This window comes from Tachyglossus aculeatus, chromosome 22, assembly GCF_015852505.1.
Source record: "Tachyglossus aculeatus isolate mTacAcu1 chromosome 22, mTacAcu1.pri, whole genome shotgun sequence".
Taxonomy (NCBI): Eukaryota; Metazoa; Chordata; class Mammalia; order Monotremata; family Tachyglossidae; genus Tachyglossus; species Tachyglossus aculeatus.
Genome location: NC_052087.1, coordinates 33,702,621 through 33,729,793, shown reverse-complemented (window position 1 = coordinate 33,729,793; position 27,173 = coordinate 33,702,621). Strand labels below are relative to the sequence as shown.

The 27,173-nt window shown below is 45.3% G+C and overlaps 1 protein-coding gene across 1 annotated transcript in view; it reads left to right on the top strand.

The window, feature by feature from the left end:
• Positions 1-14,039: 14,039 nt before the first annotated feature.
• Positions 14,040-27,173, top strand: part of LPXN (leupaxin) — a 30,813-nt gene continuing 17,679 nt past the window's right edge. The window contains exons 1-3 of the mRNA XM_038764873.1: positions 14,040-14,100; positions 19,625-19,779; positions 22,148-22,197. Coding sequence (XP_038620801.1) covers positions 14,088-14,100; positions 19,625-19,779; positions 22,148-22,197 — 218 coding nt within the window. The 5' untranslated portion in view covers positions 14,040-14,087. The remainder of the gene's footprint in view (positions 14,101-19,624; positions 19,780-22,147; positions 22,198-27,173) is intronic.

Genomic DNA, 27,173 nt, shown 5'->3' with positions numbered 1-27,173 from the left:
TGTTGGTATGTTTGGTTCTGTTCTCTGTCTCCCCCTTTTAGACTGTGAGCCCACTGTTGGGTAGGGACTGTCTCTATGTGATGCCAATTTGTACTTCCCAAGCGCTTAGTACAGTGCTCTGCACATAGTAAGCGCTCAATAAATACGATTGATTGATTGATTGATTGATTAAGCCACGCTGCTTCTCGAAAAGTAAAGTGACTTGCCCAGGGTCACACAGCAGACAAGGGGCGGAGCCAGGATTAGAACCCATGACCTTTTGACCCTCCAGGCCCGGGCTCTTGAGTCGAGTCTGGATCACCTTATATCCCCCCAGTGATTAGAACAGTGCTTCGCACAAAGTAAGCACTTAACAAATACCACCATTATTATTATTATTATTATTATTATTGTTAAGCCACGCTGCTTCTTGAAAAGTAAAGTGACTTGCCCAGGGTCACACAGCAGACAAGGGGCGGAGTCGGGATTAGAACCCATGACCTTTTGACCCTCCAGGCCTGGGCTCTTGAGGTGAGTCTGGATCGCCTTATATCCCCCCAGCGCTTAGAACAGTGCTTTGCACATAATAAGCGCTTAACAAATACCACTATTATTATTATTATTATTATTATTATTATTATTATTATTATTATTATGCCACGCGGCTTCTCGAAAAGTAAAGTGACTTGCCCAGGGTCACACAGCAGACAAGGGGCGGAGCCGGGATTAGAATCCATGACCTTTTGACCCTCCAGGCCTGGGCTCTTGAGGCGAGTCTCATCATCATCATCAATCGCATTTATTGAGCGCTTACTGTGTGCAGAGCACTGGACTAAGCGCTTGGGAAGTACAAGTTGGCAACATATAGAGACGGTCCCTACCCAATAGTGGGCTCACAGTCTAAAAGGGGGAGACAGAGAACAAAACCAAACATACTAACAAAATAAAATAAATAGAATAGATATGTACAAGTAAAATAAATAAATAGAGTAATAAATCTGTACAAACATATATACATATATACAGGTGCTGTGGGGAGGGGAAGGAGGTAAGATGGGGGGGATGGAGAGGGGCACGAGGGGGAGAGGAAGGAAGGGGCTCAGTCTGGGAAGGCCTCCTGGAGGAGGTGAGCTCTCAGTAAGGCCTTGAAGGGAGGAAGAGATAAAGCGCTTACGATGTGCAAAGCACTGGGGAGGTCACAAGGAGCTCACAGTCTTCATCCCCATTTTACAGATGAGGTCACTGAGGCCCAGAGAAGTGAAATGACTTCCCCGAAGTCACACAGCTGACAAGCGGTGGAGCCGGGATTTGAACCCATGACCTCTCACTCCAAAGCCCGGGCTCTTTCCACTGAGCCACGGAGTCTCAATCACCTTATATCTCCCCAGTGCTTAGAACAGTGCTTTGCACATAGTAAGCGCTTAACAAATGCTATATTATTATTATTATTATTATCGTTATTATTATTATTATTATCATTATTATTATTATTATTATTATTATCATCATTACTGTGTGCCAGGGCGTTTATTTTTCCTCATCAAAGACGTGCTTTGCTGGACACGGACAGCAGGAGTGCTCCCAACAATAATCATTCATTCAATCATTCAATCGTATTTATTGAGCACTTACTGTGTGCAGAGCACTGTACTAAGCGCTAATCATTATAATGGCACTAGCTAAGCACCTACTATGTGCCAGGCTCTGTACTAAACGCTGCAGTGGAGTGGAGTCAAGCAAATAATAATAATAATAATGTTGGTATTTGTTAAGCGCTTACTATGTGCAAGGCACTGTTCTAAGCACTGGGGGAACACAAGGAGATGAGGTTGTCCCATGTGGGGCTTACAGTCTTAATCCCCATTTTACAGATGAGGGAACTGAGGCACAGAGAAGTGAAGTGACTTGCCCAAGGTCACACAGCAGACATGTATCTATTCTATTTATTTTATTTTGTTCGTATGTTTGGTTTTGTTCTCTGTCTCCTCCTTTTAGACTGTGAGCCCACTGTTGGGTAGGGACCGTCTCTATATGTTGCCAATTTGTATTTCCCAAGCGCTTAGTACAGTGCTCTGCACATAGTAAGCGCTCAATAAATACAATTGATGATGATGATGATGATGTGGGGGAGGTGGGATTCGAACCCATGACCTCTGCCTCCCAAGCCCGCGCTCTCTCCACTGAGCCACACAAATCAAGAAGCAGCGTGGCTATCGAGAAGCAGCGTGGCTCAATGGAAAGAGCCCGGGCTTTGGAGTCAGAGGTCATGGGTTCAAATCCCGACTCCGCCAATTGCCAGCTGTGTGACTCTGGGCAAGTCACTTCACTTCTCGGTGCCTCAGTTCCCTCATCTGTAAAATGGGGATTAAGACTGTGAGCCCCCCTGGGACAACCTGATCACCTTGTAACCTCCCCAGCGCTTAGAACAGTGCTTTGCACATAGTAAGCGCTTAATAAATGCCATTATTATTATTATTATTATTAAATCAGGTTGGACTTGGCCCCTGTCCCGCAGAGGACTCCCTGTCTTCATCCCCATTTTACAGATGAGGGAACTGAGGCCCAGAGAAGTGAAGTGATTCGCCCAAGGCCAGACAGTAGACAAGACTGGGATTAGAACCCATGGCCTTCTAACTCCAGGCCCGTGCGCTATCCACTATGCCATGCTGCTTCCCTCTTGTTTAGGATTCATTCTTTTGACAAATTAAATTGTGCCGGGGGTGAGGAGGCCTAATAAAAGTTTGCTCTACCCCTCCTCTTTTTTTTTTTTTGGATGGCATTTGTTAAGTACTTACCATGTGCGAAGCACTGTTCTAAGCGCTAGGGTGATACAAGGTCATCAGGTTGTCCCACGTGGGGCTCACAGTCTTAATCCCCATTTTACAGATGAGCTCACTGAGGCACAGAGAATAATAATGATGGCATTTATTAAGCGCTTACTATGTGCACAGCACTGTTGTAAGCGCTGGGGAGGTTACAAGGTGATCAAGTCGTCCCACGGGGGCTCACAGTTTTAGTCCCCATTTTACAGATGAGGTCACTGAGGCACAGAGAATAATAATGATGGCATTTATTAAGCGCTTACTATGTGCACAGCACTGTTGTAAGCGCTGGGGAGGTTACAAGGTGATCAAGTCGTCCCACGGGGGCTCACAGTTTTAGTCCCCATTTTACAGATGAGGTAACTGAGGCCCAGAGAAGTCAAGTGACTTGCCCAAAGTCACACAGCTGACAAGTGGCGGAGCGGGGATTAGAACCCATGACCCCTGGCTCTCAAGCCCACGCTCTTTCCACTGAGCCACGCTGCTTCTCAAATGTGTTGCTTACGAATTAATTAATTAATGATGGTATTTGTTAAGCGCTTACTATGTGCCAAGCACTGTTCTAAGCGCTGGGGGAGATTCAAGGTAATTAGGTTGTTCCACGTGGGGTTTACAGTCTTAATCCCCATTTTACAGATGAGGTAACTGAGGCACAGAGAAGTTATGTGACGACCAAAGTCACACAGCTGACAAGTGGCAGAGCGGGGATTTGAACCCATTACCTCTGACTCCCAAGCCCTTGCTCTTTCCACTGAGCCACACTGCTTCTGCCTCTTCCCCTCCCCACAGGACTTGTGTATACTTGTACATATTTATTACTCTATTTTATTAATGATGTGTATATATCTATAATTCTATTTATCTATTTTGATGGTATTGATGCCTGTCTACTTGTTTTATTTTGTTGTCTTTCTCCCCCTTCTAGACTGTGAGCCTGTTTTTTCTTTTTTGATGGCATTTATTAAGCGCTTACTATGTGCAAAGCACTGTTCTACGCACTGGGGAGTTTAGAAGGTGATCAGGTTGTCCCACGGGGTGCTTACAGTCTTAATCCCCATTTTACAGATGAGGGAACTGAGGCCCAGAGAAGTGAAATGACTTGCCCAAAGTCACACAGCTGACAAGTGGCGGAGCCGGGATTTGAACCCATGACCTCTGACTCCAAAGCCCGGGCTCTTTCCACTGAGCCACGCTGCTTCCTGCTGCCTGTTGTTGGGTAGGAATTGTATTTGTTGCCAAATTGTATTTTCCAAGCGCTTAGTACAGTGCTCTGCACACAGTAAGCGCTCAATAAATACGACAATGAATGAATGAGTGAATAACGAATAATAATCATCATCAATCGTATTTATTGAGTGCTTACTATGTGCAGAGCACTGTACTAAGCGCTTTGGGAAGTACAAATTGGCAACATATAGAGACGGTCCCTACCCAACAGTGGGCTCACAGTCTAGAAGGGGGAGACAAATTATTAAGGGCTTGCTATGTGCAAAGCACTGTTCTAAGCGCTGGGGAGGTTACAAGGCAATCAGGTTGTCCCACGGTGGGGCTCGCAGTCTTAATCCCCGTTTTACAGATGAGGGAACTGAGGCCCAGAGAAGTGAAGTGACTTGCCCAAAGTCACACAGCTAATAGTGTCGGTTATGGTATTTAAGGGCTTATTCCAGAGCTCCTCATCTTCCCACCCAGACCCTGTCCTCTCCCTGACTTTCTATTTATTTATTTATTTATTTTACTTGTACATTTCTATCCTATTTATTTTATTTTGTTGGTATGTTTGGTTTTGTTCTCTGTCTCCCCCTTTTAGACTGTGAGCCCACTGTTGGGTAGGGACTGTCTCTGTATGTTGCCGATTTGTACTTCCCAAGCGCTTAGTACAGTGCTCTGCACATAGTAAGCGCTCAATAAATACGATTGATTGATTGATTGATTGATCACTGTAGACAGCACCACCGTCCCCCCCGTCTCACAAACCTTCGCATTATCCTTGACTCTTCTCTCCCTTTCAAACCACGTATTCGACCTGTTGCCCAATCCTGTTGGTCCTACCTTCGCGACATCACTAAAATTTGTCCTTTCCTCCTCTCTAACCACCTTCCTCTCCCCCTCCTCCTCCTCTCCATTCCCCCGCCTTACCTCCTTCCCCTCCCCACAGCACCTGTATATATGTATATATGTTTGTACATATTTGTACATATATGTTTGTACATATTTGTTACTCCATTTATTTATTTATTTATTTTACTTGTCCGTATCTATTCTATTTATTTTATTTTGTTAGTATGTTTGGTTTTGTTCTCTGTCTCCCCCTTTTAGACTGTGAGCCCACTGGTGGGTAGAGACCGTCTCTATATGTTGCCAACTTGTACTTCCCAAGCGCTTAGTACAGTGCTCTGCTCACAGTAAGCGCTCAATAAATACGATTGACGATGATGATGATGATGATGATGTATATATGTTTGGACATATTCATTACTCTATTTATTCTACTTGTACATATCTATTCTAATTATTTTATTTTGTTAATACGTTTGGTTTCGTTCTGTCGCCCCCTTCTAGACTGTGAGCCCACTATTGGGTAGGGACCGTCTCTAGATGTTGCCAACTTGTACTTCCCAAGCGCTTAGTACAGTGCTCTGCCCTCAGTAAGCGCTCAATAAATATGATTGATAATTGATTGATTGCTAGTACGGCTAGTACTGTTCCACCTTAACTACTGCATCAGCCTCCTTGCCAACCTACCTGCCTTCTGTCTTTTCCCCACTTGAGTACTAAGCCCAAGCGCTTAGTACAGTGCTCTGCACACAGTAAGCGCTCAATAAATACGATTGATTGATTGATTGATTGATATTTCGCTCTGCTGCCGGGATCATTTTTCTAAATTAACGGTCAGACCACGTCTCCCCACTCCTCAAGAATCTCTGTAAATTGTCCATCCACCTCCATATCAAACAGAGACTCCTTACCTTGAAAACCATTCAGTCGCCTTGCCCCCTTCAGCCTTACTTCCCTGACTTCGTAATAATAACGACGGCATTTGTTAAGTGCTTACTATGTGCCAAGCGCTGTTCTAAGCGCTGGGGAGGGGAAACAAGGTAATGAGGTGTCCCCTGTGGGGGCTCACAGTCTTAATCCCCATTCTACAGATGAGGTAACTGAGGCTCAGAGAGGTTAAGTGACTTACCCAAGGTCACACGGCTGACATCATCATCATCAATCGTATTTCTTGAGCGCTTACTGTGTGCAGAGCACTGTACTCAGCGCTTGGGACGAATAAAGGGAGCAAGTCAGGGTGACGCAGAAAGGAGTGAGAGAAAAGGAAAGGAGGGCTTAGTCAGGGAAGGCCTCTTGGAGGAGGTGGGCCTTTGGAGAGAATAATCACCCAACAGATTTAATAATAGTAATAATAATGGTACTCAAGTGCTTACTATATGCTAGGCACTGAACTAAGCGCTGCAGTGGATACAGAGAAGCAGCGGGGCTTAGTAGAAAGAGCGCGGGCTTTGGAGGCAGAGGTCATGGGTTCAAATCCCGGCTCCGCCAAGTGTCAGCTGGGTGACTTTGGGCAAGTCACTTGACTTCTCTGAGCCTCAGTTCCCACATCTGTAAAATGGGGATTAAGACTGTGAGCCCCCTTGTAACCTCCCCAGCGCTTAGAACAGTGCTTTGCACATAGTAAGCGCTTAACAAGTGCCATCGTTATTATTATTACAAGCAAATCAGGTTGGACACAATCCCTGCCCCACATAGGGCTCACAGTCTCAATCCCCATTTTCCAGGCAGAGCCGGGATTCGAACCTATGATCTCTGACTCCAAAGCCCGTGCTCTTTCCACTGAGCCACGCTACTACAACAGAATCCACACATTACCCTCGTCGAACTCCAACCTGTTCAACGAATCTTGATCTCGTCTATCTCCACTGTGACCGCTCACCCTCATCCTGCCTCTGGCGCTTAACAAATACCATCATTAATTAATTATAATTAGGCCAAACATTGTTCTAAGAGCCGGGTTAGCTCCAGTACTTAGAACAATGCCTTCACACATAGTAAGCGCTTAACAAATATCATTGTTATTATTATTATTATTATTATTATTATTACAAGATAATCTGGTCCCAAGTGGGGTTCTAAATAGGAGGGAGAATCCCTCCCCTTTCATATCTGACAGACGATCACTCTCCCCACCTTCAAAGCCCTATTAAAATCCGTTTTTTAGCCTTCCCTAAATCTTCATTCCCCTACTCCCTCTCCATCTGGGTCACACTTACACTTGGATTTGTACCCTTTATTCACACCCGCCCTCACCTCCGCCGCACTTCAGTGCATATCTATAATTTATTTTAATGCCTGTCTCCTACTGTAGACTGTAAGCTCCCTGTGGGTAAGGAACATGTCTACCGATTTATCAGAGTGCTCTGCACCTAGGAAGTGCTCAATAAATACCATTGATGACAAAGTCGGAAGGGAAAATAAAGTGGGGAGATGCGAGGTTAGTCAGGGAAGCCCCAGCCTGCTACACTCAGTCTACATAAAAATATTAATGATGATAATAATAATTGCAGTATTTGATAAGCTTAGTTGTAAGTACCTTAGTTGTACCTTAGTGCTTAGTAATAATAATAATGATGGCATTTATTAAGCACTTACTATGTGCAAAGCACTGTTCTAAGCACTGGGGAGGTTACAAGGTGATCAGCTTGTCCCACAGGGGGGCTCACAGTCTTAATCCCCACTTTACAGTTGAGGTAACTGAGGCACAGAGAAGTGAAGTGACTTGCCCAAAGTCACACAGCTGACAAGTGGCGGAGCTGGGATTTGAACCCATGACCTCTGACTCCAAAGCCCGGGCTCTTTCCACTGAGCCACCCTTAGTACAGTACCTGGCACTTTGTAAGCACTTAACAAATGCCATAGAAAAGGGAGAGAGAACAAACAGTCAATCAATCAATCCATCATATTTATTGAGCGCTTACTGTGTACAGAGCACTGTACTAAGCGCTTGGAAAGTACAATTCAGCAACAGAGACAATCCCTGCCCACAACGGGCTTACAGTCTAGAAGGGGGGAGACAGACATCAAAACAAGTAAACAGGCAACCACGGCATCAATATGAACAGAATTTATAGACATATACACATCAAAACAAATAAACAGGGATCAATATAAATAAATACAATTATAGATATATACGTAAGTGCTGTGGGGCGGGGGAGGAGGGTAAAATAAAGGGAGCAAGTTGGGGCGACGGGGAGGGGCAATTGAGGAAAAAGGGGGCTTAATCTGGGAAGGCCTCTGGAGAAGGTGAGCCTTCAGTAGGGCTTTGAAGGGGGGGAAGTGTGATCGATTGGTGGATTTGAGGAGGGAGGGCAATCGAATTCCTATTTAACAGATGAGGAAACTGAGGCACAGAGAAGTTAAGTGATGTGACCAAGGTCAGAGAGCAGACAAGGGGTAGAGATGGGAATCCACCAAGCTAGCTGGAGAAGGTGAGCCTTCAGTAGGGCTTTGAAGGGGGGGGAAGTGTGATCGATTGGCGGATTTGAGGAGGGAGGGCAATCGAATTCCTATTTAACAGATGAGGAAACTGAGGCACAGAGAAGTTAAGTGATGTGACCAAGGTCAGAGAGCAGACAAGGGGTAGAGATGGGAATCCGCCAGGCTAGCTCTCTTCCTCCCTTCAAGGCCTTACTGAGAGCTCACCTCCTCCAGGAGGCCTTCCCACACTGAGCCCCTTCCTTCCTCTCCCCCTCCTCCCTCTCTCCATCCCGCCCGCCTTACCTCCTTCCCTTCCCCACAGCACTTGTATATATGTATATATATTTGTACGGATTTATTACTCTATTTATTTATTTTACTTGTACATATCTATTCTATTTATTTTATTTTGTTAATATGTTTGGTTTTGTTCTCCGTCTCCCCCTTCTAGACTGTGAGCCCACTGTTGGGTAGGGGCCGTCGCTATGTGTTGCCAACTTGTACTTCCCAAGCGCTTAGTACAGTGCTCTGCACACAGTAAGCGCTCAATAAATACGATTGATTGATTGATTGATTGAATAGAACCCAGATCATCTGGCTCCCAGGCCTGGGCTCTTTCTACTAGGCCACACCGCTTCCCTTGTTGAAATGCAGTCTACAAGGCGTAACTCCTGAGCCCAGTTGGAAACAGGAGTGGGACCTAAAGAAATTAAAAGTTTAATTAAACTGTAAATGTATAACACAACACTTGAGATTTCCATGCTCTACATGGGCATGGCTCCAGATTTTGATGGGGCAAGTCACTTCACTTTTCTGGGCCTCAGTCCCCCCACCTGTAAAATAGAGATTGAGACCGAGAGCTCCATAATGGTGGCATTTGTTAAGCGCTTAATATGTGCAAAGCACTGCACTAAGCGCTGGGGAGGTTACAAGATGATCAGGTTGTCCCATGGGGGGGCTCACAGCCTTAATCCCCATTTTCCAGATGCAGTAACTGAGGCCCAGAGAAGTGAAGTGACTTGCCCAAAGTCACACAGCTGTGGGGCAGGGACTGCGTCCAACCTGATGTGCTTATATCCACCCCAGCCCTTAGTACAGCATCTGACACATAGTAAGGGCTTAACAGTTGCCACAGTTATTATTATTATTATTATTATTATTATTATTATTATTATTATTACTATCAGTTGCAGGAGTTAGCCAGACTTAGTGCCGGTGCCATGATGCTATGGGTTGGGTTGACTTCAGTACAGGTAAGTGCTTAGTACAGTGCTCTGCACACAGTAAGCGCTCAATAAATACGATTGAATGAATGAATGAATGACAGTATCAAAGGCGGGAATTTTTTCAACCTTTGATGCTGATCAGTGGTATGTATGGAGCGCTTACGTTGTGTGCAGAGCACTGTACTAAGCGCTTGGAAAACTGCAACGCAACAGAATAGGTAGAAACGTTCCTTGCCCTCAAGGAAGAAAAGCAGGATTGCTCAGTGGGAAGAGCCCAGGCTTGGGAGTTAGAGGTCATGGGTTCTAATCCCGGCTCTGCCACTTTTTTTTGATGGCATTTATTAAGCGCTTACTATGTGCAAAGCACTGTTCTAAGCGCTGGAGCTGTGTGACCTTGGGCAAGTCACTTCACCTCTCTGGGCCTCGGTTACCTCATCTGTAAAATGGGGATTAAGACTGTGACCCGAAGTGGGACAACCTCATTACCTTGTGTCTCCCCCAGCGCTTAGAAGAATGCTTGGCACATAGTAAGCAAGCTCACCTCCCCCAGGAGGCCTTCCCAGACTGAGCCCCCTCCTTCCTCTCCCCCTCGTCCCCCTCTCCATTCCCCCGTCTTACCTCCTTCCCTTCCCCACAGCACCTGTATATATGTATATATGTTTGTACATATTTATTACTCTATTTATTTATTTTACTTGTACATATCTATTCTATTTATTTTATTTTGTTAATATGTTTGGTTTTGTTCTCTGTCTCCCCCTTTGGTGAACCCACTGTTGGGTAGGGACTGTCTCTATCTATTGCCAACTTGTACTTCCCAAGCGCTTAGTACAGTGCTCTGCACACAGTAAGCGCTCCATAAATACGATTGAATGAATGAATGAATGAATGAACAAATACCATCATTTATTAATTAGTAATCAACACATTTTAAAGGCAGCACCGCCACCCACAGGCGACTTTAGGTATTACAAAGTCGTACTCTCCAGTTCATTTCCTTTTGGGTGGCTAATAATAATAATAATCAATCAATCAATCAATCGTATTTATTGAGCGCTTACTGTGTGCAGAGCACTGTACTAAGCGCTTGGGAAGTACAAGCTGGCAACATATAGAGACAGTCTCTACCCAACAGTGGGCTCAATAATAATGATAAAAACAATAATAATTACAGTATTTGTTAAGCGCTTACTATGTACCAAGAACTCTCCTAGCGCTGGGGTAGATACCAGGTAATCAGGCTGTCCCGTGTGGGGCTCACAGTCTTAATCCCCATTTTACGGATGATAATAATGATGGTATTTATGAAGCGCTTACTATGTACCAAGAACTCTTCTAGCACTGGGGTAGATACCAGGTAATCAGGCTGTCCCACGTGGGTCACAGTCTTAATCCCCATTTTACGGATGATAATAATGATGGTATTTGTGAAGCGCTTACTATGTGCCAAGCACTGTTCCTAGCACTGGGATCGATACAAAGTCATCAGGTTGGCCCACGTGAGGCTCAAAGCCTTAATCTCCATTTTACAGATGAGGGAACTGAGGCACAGAGAAGGTAAGTGGCTCTCCCAGAGTCACAGTCATTCATTCATTCAGTCGTATTTATTGAGTGCTTACTGTGTGCAGAGCACTGCACTAAGCGTTTGGGAAGTACAAGTTGGCAACATATAGAGACAGTCCCTACCCAACAAAGGGCTCACAGTCTAGAAGAGGAAGACAAGACAACAAAACAAAACATGTGGACAGGTGTCAAGTCATCAGAATAAATAGAAGTAAAGCTAGATGCACATCATTAACAAAATAAATAGAATAGTTCATTCATTCATTCAGTCGCATTTACTGAGTGCTTACTGTGTGCAGAGCACTGTACTAAGCGCTTGGGAAGTACAAGTTGGCAACATATAGAGATGGTCCCTATCCAACAGCAGGCTCATAGTCTAGAAGGGGGAGACAGGCAACAAAACAAAGCATATTAACAAAATAAAATATATAGAATAAATATGTACAAGTAAAATAAATAAATAAATAGAGTAATAAATATGTACAAACATATATACAGGCTCTGTGGGGAGGGGAAGGAGGTAAGGCGGGGGGGGAGGAAGGAGGGGGAACACAGCTGACACACAGCTGACAAGTGGCGGAGCCGAGATTATAACCCACACCCTCTGATTTCCAAACCCGGGATCTTTCCACTAAGGCTTGCTGCTTCTCTAATCATCATCATCATCATCAATCATATTTATTGAGCACTTACTGTGTGCAGAGCACTGTACTAAGCGCTTGGGAAGTACAAGTTGGCAACATATAGAGACGGTCCCTACCCAACGGTGGGCTCACAGTCTAATCTTTTTGGTTATCGAAAAAACCACCCATCCTCTAACCAATTCTTTAACTGACGTGTTTATATAGTTGTTCTAGGCCCCGAAGGGTTATAATATAAGACAGTGAATAAAGCACAGTCCTAGAAGTCAGAAGGTCATGGGTTCTAATCCCGGCTCCGCTACTGGTCTGCTGTATGACTTTGGGCAAATCACTTCACTTCTCTGTGCCTCAGTTCCCTCATCTGTGAAAGGGGGACTAAGTATATACCATTGATTAAGTCTTAATCCCCCTTAAGACTGTAAACCCTATGCGGGACGGGGACTATACCCAACCAAATTTGCTTGTATCCACCCCAGCGCTTAAGATAGTGCCTGGAACACAGTAGGCACTTAAAAATCGTCACAATTACATGTTCTCTTAAGAATCTAAAATGAGACAAGGACAAATTCCTATGTAAAAAATCTATTTCAATTACATAGGAAAAAATAAGTCTGAAAATGTGCGCACAAACAAACATTCATCACAGTCTTAAAGGAAGAGATCGTGGCTGGCCAGTGCACTGAATTCCAATTCTACCAATCTCAGTGAGTTCCCAGTTTTCTTTTTCTACTGGGTTCTAGGACTCTAGTAACAATAATAGTAACAACAATAATAATAATTGTGGTATTTGTTGAGCACATACTGTGTACCAAACATTGTGCTAAATGCTGGGGCAGATACAATACAACCAGTTCAGACACAAGTTCCAACCCAGAGGAGTCTTACAACCAGAAGCAGAATGGCATACTTAACTTCTCTGGGCCTCAGTTCCGTCATCTGTAAAATAGGGATGAAGACTGTGAGCCCCACGTGGGACAACCTGATCACCTTGTAAATTCCCCAGTGCTTAGAACAGTGCTCTGCACATAGTAAGTGCTTAATAAATGCCATTATTATTATTATTATTATTATTATAGCGGGCCGAGGAATCAGAAGGTTATGGGTTCTAATCCCGGCTCCACCACTTTTCTGCTGTGTGACCCGGGGCAAGTCGCTTCACTTCTCTGTGCCTCAGTTATCTCATCTGTAAAATGGGAATCGAGACTGTGAGCCCCCATGTGGGACAGGGACTGCGTCCAACCCAATTTGCCTGTATCCACCCCAGCGCTTAGTACATTCAATCGTATTCAATCGTATTTATTGAGCGCTTACTGTGTGCAGAGCACTGTACTAAGTGCTTGGGAAGTACAAGTTGGCAACATATAGAGACGGTCCCTACCCTGTAGCGGGCTCACAGTCTAGAAGTACAGTGCCTGCTACATAGTAAGCACTTAACAAATACTATAATTGTTAGAGAAGCAGCATGGCTCAGTGGAAAGAACACGGGCTTTGGAGTCAGAGGTCATGGGTTCAAATCCCAGTTCCGCCAATTGTCAGCTGTGTGACTTTGGGCAAATCACTTAACTTCTCTGGGCCTCAGTTACCGCATCTGTAAAATGGGGATGAAGATTGTGAGCCCCACGTGGGACAACATGATCACCTTGTAATCTCCCCAGCGCTTAGAACAGTGCTTTGCACATAGTAAGTGCTTAATAAATGCCATTATCATTATTATTATTATTATTATTATTATTATTAAGGGGAAGAGAGAACGGGTATTGGATCCCCAGTTTACCAGTGAGGAAAAGCCAAGTGACTTACCCAGGATCACACAGCTGGAAAGTGCCAGAGCCGGGATTCATTCATTCATTCATTCGTATTTATTGAGCGCTTACTGTGTGCAGAGCACTGTACTAAGTGCTTGGAAAGTACAATTGGGCTACAGATAGAGACAATTCCTACCCAACAATGGGCTCACAGTCTAGAAGGGGGGAGACAGACAACAAAACAAAACAAATAGACTGGCATCGATAGCCGCACTACTCCTTCTGGGGGACTACGGGGAGACCTGGTGGGTATTCAGCCTCCCTGCCTTTCTCGCGCCTTCGAGGCTCTAAGGCAAGCAACCAGCCTTCCCCAGACCGCCTGCTCAAATGGACAGTTCTCCTCCTCCATCAATCGCTTTTCATTTTGAAAAACAAGACCCACAAAGATAAAAAAAAACCCAAAAAAAAAAACCCCTCCAACATACGAAAGAGAGGAAGTGCAGAGCAAACACAGGAACTGAAAGAGGCTGGCTTCGAGCTTTGTACTCCATCTCACTCTTCCCCGTGGTTCTCACGAAGATACAGCTCAATTCTCCAGAGCCGACGGGAGGCCGGGCTTCTCCGTTTGGGACAATGGAGGACTTGGGTGAGTGAGGGTCTTTCCTTCTCTAAATGGGTTTTGGTGTCTTCATCATCATCATCATCAACCGTATTTATTGAGCGCTTACTGTGTGCAGAGCACTGTCCTAACTGGGTGGTGAAGACAGTCCCCAGATGGCTCCGATCTTCAATGGGTCATCCTGAATCAATCAATCAATCAATCGTATTTATTGAGCGCTTACTGTGTGCAGAGCACTGTACTAAGCGTTTGGGAAGTACAAGTTGGCAACATAGAGAGACAGTCTCTCTACCCTACCCAAGGGAAAGCTGTCACTGCAGAAGTTTGGGGGACTTGAATATCACCGCGAGGTCACCCGGTGTGGAGACTGAGTCGGGGTACACAATCAATCAATCGTATTTATTGAGCGCTTACTGTGTGCAGAGCACTGTACTAAGCGCTTGACGGGAGGTGATCCTGAAGGAGGAGGACAACAAGGTGGTTGAGGGGGTGATAGTGCTGAGATTCCCCCAAGCGGGGACAAGCGATGGGAGGTCTGCCGGAGAAATGGACGAATATGTGACCAGTGGCTTCGTCTGGATCTTGTGCCATTGACCTCTCTACCCTTTTCCTGCTACTCGGGAGATTTTGGAGAAAAACCAAATTTAGGGGTACTGGTAAAGAAGAGGCAGTGTGGTCTATATGTTGCCAACTTGTACTTCCCAAGCGCTTAGTACGGTGATCTGCACACAGCAAGCGCTCAATAAATACGATTGAATGAATGAATAGGAGACAGAGCAAGGATGGGAAATCAGGAGACCTAATCCTAGCTCTGCCACTCTCCCTCCGTGTGACTTTGGGCAAGTCGTTCATTCATTCATTCATTCATTCAATCGTATTTATTGAATGCTTACTGTGTGCAGAACACTGTACTAAGCGCTTGGGAAGTACAAGTTGGCAACATACAGAGACGGTCCCTACCCAACAGCGGGCTCACAGTCTAGAAGGGGGAGACGGACAACAAAACAAGACATATTAACAAAATAAAATAAATAGAATAAATATGTACAAATAAAATAAATAAATAAATAGAGTAATAAATACTTCCAAACATATATACATATATACAGGTGCTGTGGGGAGGGGAAGGAGGTAAGGCGGGGGGATGGGGAGGGGGACGAGGGGGAGAGGAAGGAGGGGCCACGTCTCCTCCAAAAGGCCTTCTCTGACTAAACCCTCCTTTCCTCTTCTCCCATTCCCTTCTGCGTCACCCTGACTTGTTCCCTTTATTTGTCCCCCCTCCCAACGCCACAAGCACATATGTGCATATCTGTCATTTATTTATATTAATGTCTGACTCCCCCTCTAGACTTTAAGCTTGTTGTGGGCAGGGAACGTCTGTGTTTATTGTTAAAGCATACTCTGCAGCGTGGCTCAGTGGAAAGAGCATGGGCTTTGGAGTCAGAGGTCATGGGTTCAAATCCCGGCTCTGCCAACTGTCAGCTAGGTGACTTTGGGCAAGTCACTTAACTTCTCTGGGCCTCAGTTCCCTCATCTGTAAAATGGGGATTAAAACTGTGAGCCCCCCCGGACAACCTGATCACCTTGTAACCTCCCCGGCACCTAGAACAGTGCTTTGCATATAGTAAGTGCTTAACAAATACCATCATTATTATTAGTAGTAGTAGTACAGGTCTCTGCACACAGTAAGCACTCAATATATTCATTCATTTATTCATTCAATCGTATTTGTAGAGCACTTACTGTGTGCAGAGCACTGTACTAAGTGCTTGGGAAGTACAAGTCGGCAACATTTAGAGATGGTCCCTACCCAACAACGGGCTTGCAGTCTATAGGGGGGAGACAGACCTCTGACATAATAATAATAATTGCGGTATTTTTTACACATTTACTGTATGCCAGGCACTGTACTAAGCGCTGGGTTGGATACAAGCAAAGTGGGTTGGACACAGTCCCTGTCCCACAGGGGGCTCACAGTTTCACTCCCCATTTTACAGATGGGGTAACTGAGACCCAGAGAAGTGAAGTGACTTGCCCAGGGTCATACAACAGACAAATGGCGAAGCCAGGATTAGAATCCATGACTTCTGTCTCCCAGGCCTGTGCTCTGTCCACTAGACTATGACTTAACCTCTCAGCACTGTAGTGCTTTCATTTATAAAACGGGGACAAGCTTTTCCAACGTTGTAACTTGTGAGCCCCTGCATGAGATGAGGACTCTACCCGGTCATCTGGCGTCATCCCTAGCGCTAAGCACTGTGTTTTTGTACATAATAATAATTGTGGTATTTGTTGAGCATTTACTATGCACCAGGCCCTGTACTAAAAGTGCTAGAGTAGATACAAGATAATTGTGGGGCTCACAGTTGAAGTAGGAGGGAGAACATGATATAGAAAGCATCTAGTTCATAACATTTTTTTAAAAAATGGAAAACGGTGAAGTTTGAAGGCAAGACTTAATAGGGCACTGCTGTAATTTGGGGCTGTTGGAGCTGGATTCTTCATTGGATTCCATGGCCTTGAAGAAGTGCTATCAGCAATCAGCCATGCCTACTCTCCACTGCTGTCTGGAGGGAGAAAAGGGGAAAGATATCTGTCGAACTTGGGAAATGGAAAGTACCCTAGACTTTCATTTTTGATCAGCAGTTCCATCCCCAAGCCCCTTTCAGCCCGAGCCGGAGAGGTTCACGTTATCCCTGCTGGTCCATATTCTTTTCCAGGAACGGAGGAAGAGATCAGATTCCTAAACTGATTTCACCAGATTGCTCAATAGGAGTAATGGTACTTATTAAACGCTTTCCACATGCAGAGCACTGTATGAAGCGCTGGGAGAGAATGCACAGGTGGGAATTGGACACGGTCCCTGTCCCTCGGGGAGCTCAGCTGCGGTTGGGAGAGGCTGACTAGGGGATTTTGCTCTCTTGTGGGAAATTTTTTTCGACTCATTTTGTGCAGGTGGTCTGCACTTCCCTTTCAGGAGGGCCTCAGAGCTACCGTTCGAGGTTAAAGAAGCCTCTTCTCCACCGCCATCACCCTGTCTCTCTAACCCCCCTCCAAACTCAGTGTAGTGTAACAGTATTTACTGAGCCACAGGCGAGCGCCCCGTCCCCCATCCCCAGTTATTAGTATTATTGTATTTGTTAAGCACTTACTATGTGCTTAACCCCCTTCCTTCCTCTCCCCCTCATCCCCCTCTCTATCCCCCCGTCTTACCTCCTTCCTTTCCCACAGCACCTGTATATATGTATATATGTTTGTACATATTTATTACTCTATTTATTTATTTATTTTACTTGTACATATCTATTCTATTTATTTTATTTTGTTAGTATGTTTGGTTTTGTTCTCTGTCTCCCCCTTTTAGACTGTGAGCCCACTGTTGGGTAGGGACTGTCTCTGTATGTTGCCAACTTCTACTTCCCAAGTGCTTAGTACAGTGCTCTGCACACAGTAAGCGCTCAATAAATACGATTGATTGATTGATTGCAAGACTGTACCAAGCATTGGGGTGGATACAAGCAAATCGGGTTGGACGCAGTCCCTGCCCCGCATGGGGCTCACAGTCTCCACCCCCATTTTATAGATGAAGTAACTGAGGCCCAGAGAAGCAAAGTGACTTGCCCAAGGTCACGCAGCAGAAAAATGGCAGAGCCAGGATTAGAACCCATGACCTTCTGCTTCCCAGGCCCGTGCGTTATCCACTGTGCCACCTTCTCCCTCCTACTGTGAAGTAGCAACTGGGGCAGCTGGAAGGAGAAACCCGTGCCTCGGGAAAGTGTTGAGCCCAGACCTTCTGAGACCCCTCTTTCTGCAGAACCAACTTTCAGAGCAATTGTTTTCATAGAGAAAGCCCTCCTCGGGTAGGGAGGAGAGAACTATAGGAGCCCAGGAAGATGGGGGAGTGAAAAGGTAGCCACAGCCACATATCAATCAATCAATCAATCATATTTATTGAGCACTTACTGTGTGCAGAGCATTGTACTAAGCGCTTAAAGGGCTTAGGCTAAGGGCTAAGGGCTCACATATGCAGCCTTCAGTGAAGCCTCCAGAGCTTCCCAACAGCCCAGTCTGCCCATCTTGATTCTGTGTGTTTCTACGCTGCAAGTGAAATCAAGCAGAAGAAGGGTTCTGATGTCGAGATAGGCTTTCTTCCCCCCCTCCACCCCCGACCTTTTAGTCATACTGCAATTAGTCACCCTCAAATGACGGAATGTAATAGAGGGCAGAAGTGGTGGTAGGGCGGGAGGGAAACAGTGAGGCCTAGTGGAAAGAGCAAAGGCTTGGATTTTAATCCCAGCTCCTCCGCTGGCCGGCTGTGTGACCTTGGGCAAGTCATTTCCCTCTTTTCCACCTCAGTTTCTTCATCTGTAAAATCGGGATTCAATATCTGTTTTCCTTCCCCCAAGGCTGTGAGCTCCGGGTGGGACAGGGACTCTATCCAGCCTGATTATCTTGTATCTACCTCAGTGCTTAGTTCAGTGCTTGGCACAAATTAAGAGTTTAACAAATTCCACAAGTAATCCCAGCTCTGCCACTTGTCTGCTGTGCAACCTTGGGCAAATCACTTCACTTCTCTGGGCCTCGGTTGCCTCATCTGTACAAATGGGGCTTGAGACTGGAGCCCTATGCGGGACAGGGACCGTGTCCAACCCAATTGCTTGTATCCAAACCAGAGCTTAGTATAGGACCTCTAAGAGCTTAACAAGTACCGCAATTACTATTATTTATTATTATCGTTATTATGAACATCATCCTTATTTCTTCCCCCCTCCATCCCTAAGTTTCCTTCTGGCCAGTCATTAAGGGCCCACCATCAATTTAATTGATCCAAATCACTAGAACCAGTTGCTATTAATGAATGCATTTGTTAAGCGCTTACTTTGTGCTAAGCACTGTTCTCAGCGCTGGGGAGGATACAAGGTGATCATATTGTCCCACATGGGGCTCACAGTCTTCATCCCCATTTTACAAATGAGTTCACTGAGGCACAGGGAAATTAAGTGACTTGCCCAAAGTCACATAGCTGACAGTTGGCGGAGCCGGGATTTGAATCCATGACCTCTGACTCCCAAGCCCGTGCTCTTTCCATTGAGCCACACTGCTTCTCTATTTCTATTCTTCTTCTTTTCTGTTCTCTGTCGCTCTATATTACAGAGAAGCAGCGTCGCTCAGTGGAAAGAGCACGAGCTTGGGAGTCAGAGGACATGTGTTCTAATCCTGGCTCTGCCACCTGTCTGCTGTGTGACTTTGGGCAAGTCATTTAACTTCTCTGTGTCTCAGTTACTTCATCTGTAAAATGGGGATTAAAAGTGTGAGCCCCACAGACCTGATTACACTATTAGAACAGTCAACAGTTTATAAGAACTTAACAAATACCATAATAATAATTATTATTATATTACAGTCTGCACAATTTCTCATGGAGCTAATTCTCAATTTTCCCCTCCGGCTGCCTGAAGTGGCCAATTCTCAGGAGCAATTTTGCCTCATATGGCCCGGGGGATTTGCCAGTGCCAATTCTGAATTGTTTTTCTTGGTTGTTTTGGGATAGATGCTTTACTGGAAGAGCTGGAACGATCCTCCCTAGGTGGAGTCACTGAGGATTCCCAAACTGACTCCTTTGTCCTGGATCGGCATTCCAAGGACAACAAGGTTGCAGGGGCAGCAGAGGCCGGTCTTGTTCAGGATGCTGTATTTCCGATTCCGGTAAATTCTCACTTCGCTGAAGCTGGGGGGGTGCGGAGGGAGGGGAAGAGAAGGAGGAAAGAAGGGCAAAAGACAGATCTTAGATTGTCAGCATGGCCTAGTGGGAAGACCACGAACGAGCCTGGCAGTCAGAGGACCTGCTGCTTCTCTGCCGTGTGACCTTGGGCAAGTCACATCACTTCTCTGGCCCTCAGTTTCCTCGCTTGCAAAATAGGGAGTAAATCCTGCTCTCTCTACAGAGACCCTGAGTCTCCATGTGGGACAGGGACTGTGTCCAACCTGATTATCTTGTATCTACCACAGTGCTTGGCACATTGTGAGAGCTTAACAAATGCCATAATTATGATATCATTATCCTCTACCAGCAGGTGTCCAGGAAGACATGCTCTTATAATAATAATAATAATAATGTTGGCATTTGTTAAGTGCTTACTATGTGCAAAGCACTGTTCTAAGCACTGGGGGGGATACAAAGTGATCAGGTTGTCCCATGTGGGGTTCACAGTCTTAAACCCCATTTTACAGATGAGGTAACTGAGGCTCAGAGAAGTGAAGTGACTTGCCCAAGGTCACACAGCAGACATGTGGTGGAGCCGGGATTCGAACCCATGACCTCTGACTCCAAAGCCCGGGCTCTTTCCGCTGAGCCACGCTGCTTCTGGCCTAGTGGAAAGAGTTCACGTCTGGGAGTCAGGTGACCTAGGTTCTAGTCCTAATCTCTGCTCTGTCCAGCTGGCCGACTTTTCTGTACCTCAGTTCCTTATAATAATAATAGTAGTAATAATAATAATAATAATGATAATGATGGCATTTGTTAAGTGCTTACCATGTGCCAAGCACTGTTCCAAGCGCTGGATCTATAAAATGGGTCTAGGAAGGTGGAGGCCTGGTTTTGACCTATCAATCAATCATATTAATTCAATCAATCAATCATATTTATTGAGCACTTACTGTGCTCAATGTGTATGTGTATGTTGCCGACTTGTACTTCCCAAGCGCTTAGTACAGTGCTCTGCACACAATAAGCGCTCAATAAATACGATTGATTGATTGTAATAAGCACTAGGGAGAGCACAGTATGACAGAACTGATAGACATCCTCCCTGCTCACAACAAACTTACAGTCTAGATAACTTTGTATCTACCCCCAGTACTTTGCACATAGTGAGCACTTAATAAATGCCCAAATTTCAGAAGAAAAGGTTCCGTCCATTCAGAAGTCATTAAAGGGGGTTTCAGGGAGGTTTCTCTCTCAGGAGACAAATTGAGACTATGTGAAACTCATTACTGGAAAGTTTGTCTTGGCCAATCAGTCGATCAGTGCTATTTATTGAGAGAGCACCATATTGAGAATTTGGGAAAGTAAAATATATTAGAGTTGATGGATGCGATCCCTGCCCATGAGGAGTGTACAGTCTACAGGGGGAGATGGACGTTAAAAGAAATGACAGAGAAGGGACATAGTAAAATATAACGATGCTTACTTTAGTGCTGTGGGGCTCGGGTGAGTATTAAATCAATCAATTGTATTTATTGAACACTTACTGTGTGCAAAGCACCATACAAAGTGCTTGGAAGAATAATAATGATGGCATTTGTTAAGCGCTTACTATGTGCCAGGCACTGTTCTAGGCGCTGGGGGTGGGGGGATACAAGGTAATCAGGTTGTCCCACATGGGGCTCACGATCTTAATCCTCATTTTACAGATGAGGTAACTGAGGCACAGAGAAGTGAAGTGACTTGCCCAAGGTCCCACAGCAGACAGGTGGCGGGGCGGGAATTCAAACCCATGACCGCTGACTCCCAAGCCCGTGCTCTTTCCACTGAGCCATGCTGCTTTTCTACACTATAATAGCTTTGGTAAATATGTTCCCTGTCCTCAAGGAGCTTACAGGGAGAGCTGGACTTTAAACGAAATGACAGAGAGAGGAAATATTAAAGTATAAAGACTTATAAGTTAGTTTAAGTATATTAACGCAAGTGCTGTGGGGCTGGGGTGAGTATTGCATCAATCAATCATATTTATTGATTTCTTACTGTGTGCAGAGCACTGTACTAAGTGCTTGGGGACTACGCTATAACAGAATTGGTAGATATGTTCCCTGCCCACAAGGAGCTTACGAAGATGCTCAGTGATGGTGATTGGGTGGTGGATGATACACACTCCTTTCCTAGCCCCAGATGAAAGATCCCATGCCGTTCATCCCACCGGGATGCAGTGCCGGCATTTTGGGGCTTGGGACATGAAGGAATTGTCCAAGGGAAGACTTGCTTTTGCTCGCTGTTAAATGCCGTAGCCCTTTATGACAAGTAGTCAAGGAATGGAAGTTCTTACTTTGCCCTCTTCCCCTTGTGTGAGTGATTTAGGCGGAGCTGGTGTACACCACCCAGGTCGGGAAGAATGACTCGATCTACAGGTATTTCATTTTTATCCAAATTACCTAAACTACTATTAACCATGTCTACTTCCTATGTGGGCTGCTTTTTTGTCACTACGTAATTGGATCCCCTCTCGCCGCCATCTGAAACTGAAAAGGCAGGCAGAATGAAACCAATGAATCAAGGGAATTTATTGAGCGCTTTTTCCGGACAGAACACTGTACTAAATGTGTGGGGGGGTTACGATAATGTGAGTGGAAACGATCCCTGCCCACAAGAAACTTACAGTTGAGCAGACTGTTGGTTCTACCCATTTCAGAGATAAACTCAGGCCCAGAGAAGGTAAGAAATTCAGAGCAGAGCTTAACCGGAGCAAAAATAAAAACTCGGGATGGGCAAATGTCATTACCATCCTCTCACTGTCAGCTACTATCTTTTTTATGTTTATCATTTTGCTTATAGGTAGGCCAAAAGGTATAATAAGCATCAACAAGGTAGTTCATTCCCCGACTTCAAGAGGGCCAGAGGGAAGAGCACAGCAAAATATAGGATCTGATCCCTTGTTAAGAGGAGAGTAAATTCCTCTATTTAGAGAGCAATACTTCTTTCAGAACAGAAGGACAGAACCCCTCGTGGGTTTGGAGGACTCACAGATCCTAGGCGAGAGATAGGCAAAAAAAAAAAAAAATCGATCAATCAATTAATCGATCTGGGTTTTGATGGTATCCCAAATTCCCCAACTGAAAATTTCACAATCCCCGGGAATTGGACTGTGAAAGCTCAACTGGAATTTTCAGACCTCAAGATGGCAGCTGCTCCGCAAAGTAGATGCTAGAAGACCTTCCCTAAATCAGATCTTTTAGACTGTGAGCCCACTGTTGGGTAGGGACTGTCTCTATATGTTGCCAATTTGTACTTCCCAAGCGCTTAGTACAGTGCTCTGCACATAGTAAGCGCTCAATAAATACGATTGATGATGATGATGATGATCAGATGGCCAGCCTCAGGAGCCAGTAGCAAGAAGGTGGAGGAGAGGTGCAGGTCTTTTAACTAGGTCACTGCCAATATCCACGGAAGTAAAAGGTTAAACATTTTCCCCTTCCAGCTTCTTCTCCCTCTGAACTGACCTGAACTAGGCTGGCTTGTACTGATTTACGTTTCTCAGTGTGTTTCCAAGGAAAGTGAAGAGGTTCAGAAGTGTTTTAAAGTGGGCAAGGCCCCTTTAAATCTTTAGATTCTTGTGTTTGTTTTAATTGAGGAACAAAGAGTGCTTAGGCTCAGGCTGAACCATACAATTTCCATCCTTGCAGAGCCCTACTCTAGTATTTTTTTTATTCCACTTCAGTTCCAGTACACTAAACATGGTATTTAAGAATGAATGTCCCAATTAAAGGATGCTTTAACTAGCCTTTCAATCTAGACATGAAGATAAGGCACGCAAATCGCCTACAGTAGCGAAGAAATAAAAATGACACTGGTGAAGGAAAGAGAGATTAGAAAGGGTGAGCCGTTTCAATATTTTCAGTCATTGTACTTGTGATAGATTATCAGGATTTCAAGTGAGCAAATATCGTCATCATTGCAGAGCTGGGAGTGTGGTCAGATGATAGAAATGTTGCCACTAAAAACCTACACAGACCAATAGATTTTAGATATGTAGATGCAAGACTGTCTTGCTACCCACTAGGATCAAGACCTTAATCAAAATAGGAATGGAAATGTGAAGACATAAATCAACTTCAACGGGTAGCTACTTACCTGCTTCACAAACACCAGCAGGGGATTTTGCTTATTACCTGAGTAATTCTGGTCAGAGAAAAGGAGAGAAGAAAGGGAGATGGGTCAGTTAATTTTAAGTAGGCCGGTACAGATTTTCAAGGTTAATATATCAGATTGGGTCCAATTCAAATGGATTCAGGGGTAAATTTTATCGAATGAAAATATCGATAGGCAGACTGAGAGGCGAGGGGTAGCGCTTTCAGAAGAGGGGAGGTGTTTGGGAATTGAAAAATTGGGGTGAAAGGATAGAATTTAGAAGGGATTGGGGTCTCTCTCCACACACTCCCACACCCTTCCTCCCACCACACATAAACCATTCACAGCCTCACTTCTTCCTGCAGCCCCCTCTCTTCCTATAACTCAGGTCCCAGCCCCTCTCCCATCAGTTTTTCCTGGCCCTGCACAGACCAGATTAGGGCTATCCTGGAGTTGAGCTGATTTGGAGGACCCTCAGAGCTGGAAATGGAGAATGAAAAGATTGCGGGAGGAAATCAATCCATCAGCGGAATTTATCGAGGGCTTACTGTGTGCAGAACACTATACTAATCCCGGCTCCACCACTTGTCTGCTGGGTGATCTTGGGTAAGCCACTTAACTTCTCTGTGCCTCAGTTGCCTCATCTGTAAAATGGGGATTAAGACTGAGCCCCATATGGGACAACCTGATCACCTTGTATCTACCCCAGTTTTTAGAACAGTGCTTGGCACATAGTAAGCACTTAACCAATGCCACAATCATTACTATACTCAGTGCTTGGGAGAATACAGTACAACAGGGTTGGTAGACACATATCGTGCGCACAAGGAGCTTACAGTCTAGATGATGATGATGGCATTTATTAAGCGCTTACTATGTGCAAAGCACTGTTCTAAGCACTGGGGAGGCTACAAGGTGATTAGGTGGTCCCACGGGGGGCTCACAGTCTTCATCCCCATTTTACAGATGAGGTAACTGAGGCACAGAGAAGCTAAGTGACTTGCCCAAGGTCACACAGCTGACAATTGGCGGAGCTGGGATTTGAACCCATGACCTCTGACTCCCAAGCCCGGGCTCTTTCCACTGAGCCACGCTGCTTCTGGGGACTACTTGAGCAGGAGCAGAGAGTGTTTATACTTCCTCCTTGCTGCTCTAATAAGTTCTGAGTCAAGCTGTTCCTCGCCTATCTAGCTCAGAGCCAGTTAGAGTGGTGCAATGGAAATAAAGGAACTTCCCGGAGCAGTTTGTCCCTGCAGTCAGTGCAACAAGGCCAACTCGAGCTGTGGCCTGGGCAGTCTTCAAGGGGTGCACTCTTACTTCATCATACCCACGTTACCCGGCCCTGGTAACAATCGTCATAATAACTGTGGTATCGGCGAAGCACTTACTAGGGGTCGAGCATCATCCTAAGTGCTGGGGTAGATAATTATAATAATAATAATAATGATGGCATTTCTTAAGCGCTTACTATGTGCAAAGCACTGTTCTAAGATGTAAGATGATCAGGTGAGACACAGGCCCTGTCCCCCTTGGGACACAGTCCCACACAGTCCCTATTTGCGTCAGCAACGGGAAGTGGTTCTCTGAGGTGGACATACTCTCAGCTTCAAGGCTGTCCATCCCCTCGCCCCCTCCTATACCTCACCTCCCTTCTCTCCTTCTCCAGCCCAGCCCGCACCCTCTGCTCACCTCCTCACTGGGCCTCGTTCTTCCCTGTCCCACCGTCGACCCCCGGCCCACATCCTTCCCCTGGCCTGGAATGCCCTTCCTCCACACATCCACCAAGCTAGCTCTCTTTTTTTTTTAAATGGCATTTATTAAGCGCTTACTATGTGCAGAGCACTGTTCTAAGCGCTGGGGGGGATACAAGGTGATTAAGGTGTTCCACGTTGGGGCTCACAGTCTTCATCCCCATTTTACAGATGAGGTAACTGAGGCTCTGAGGAGTTAAGTGACTTGCCCAAGGTCACACAGCAGACATGTGGCAGAGCAAGGATTCGAACCCATGACCTCCGACTCCAAAGCCCGTGCTCTTTCCACCGAGCCACGCTGCTTCTCTTCCTCCCTTCAAAGTCCTACTGAGAGCTCACCTCCTCCAGGAGGCCTTCCCAGACTGAGCCCCCTTTTTCCTCTCCTCCCCATCCCCCCAGCCCTACCTCCTTCCCCCCCCCGACAGCATTTGTATATATATTTGTACAGATTTATTACTCTAATTTACTTGTACATATTTACTATTCTATTTATTTTGTTAATGTTGTGCATATAGCTTTAATTCTATTTGTTCTGACGATTTTGACACCCGTCTCCATGATTTCTTTGTTGTCTGTCTCCCCCTTCTAGACTGTGAGCCCGCTACTGGGTAGGGACCGTCTCTATATGTTGCCGACTTGTACTTCCCAAGTGCTTAGTACAGTGCTCTGCACACAGTAAGCGCTCAATAAATACGATTGAATGAATGAATGAATGAATACCTGCCTGTGCTATCACTTCCAGTCTACTACTCACCTCATCATTCTCTTCCTCCCTCTCCAAACAGCTGTTTCTGAGCTGACTTCCTGAGACCCGAGTTCTCAGTCAAACAACTTGGAAGCAGTTTTTTACCTCACCTCGCTGCAAACCGCCGCTTCCTGCATCCTCAGGGCTGCAGCTGAAGCTTTTAAAACAGGGTCACAGGCAGAGCTGGGCTTCTTTTTTCCGATCAGTATCTACCCCAGCGCTCAGTACGGTGCCTGGCACATAGCAAGCGCTCAACGAATGCCATTAAAAAATGGTAAAAACAAGTCTCACGGGCTGGAAACAAACCTGTCGTGAATCCAGCCCATGGGCCTGGCCTGATAATGGCCGTGCAAACTAATGGAAAATTGGCCCGGCAGTTAGGTCTACAGTTTTATCTGTTGATCTTGGGTAGATCATTTATATTAATGTCTGTCTCCCCCTCTAGACTAAACTTCTGGTGGGCAGGGAATCTACTAACTCTGTTGTATTGTACCGTCTCTAGTACTTAGTACAGTGCTCTGCACACAGCACTCAAGAAACATCATTGAACTGACCTTTTTACCCCTTTGTGCCTTAGTTTCCAAGGATTTAACAAAGGTAGAACAATCTTTTCACCTTAATAGGATGTGTAGTATTTCTGGAACACCTACTGTGTGTAAAGCACTGTATGAAGCATTGGGGAAAAATACGTGGGAGGGAGTTAGACCGGTCTTAGTACAGTGCTTAATAATAATAATAATAATAATAATAATAGTCATGGCAT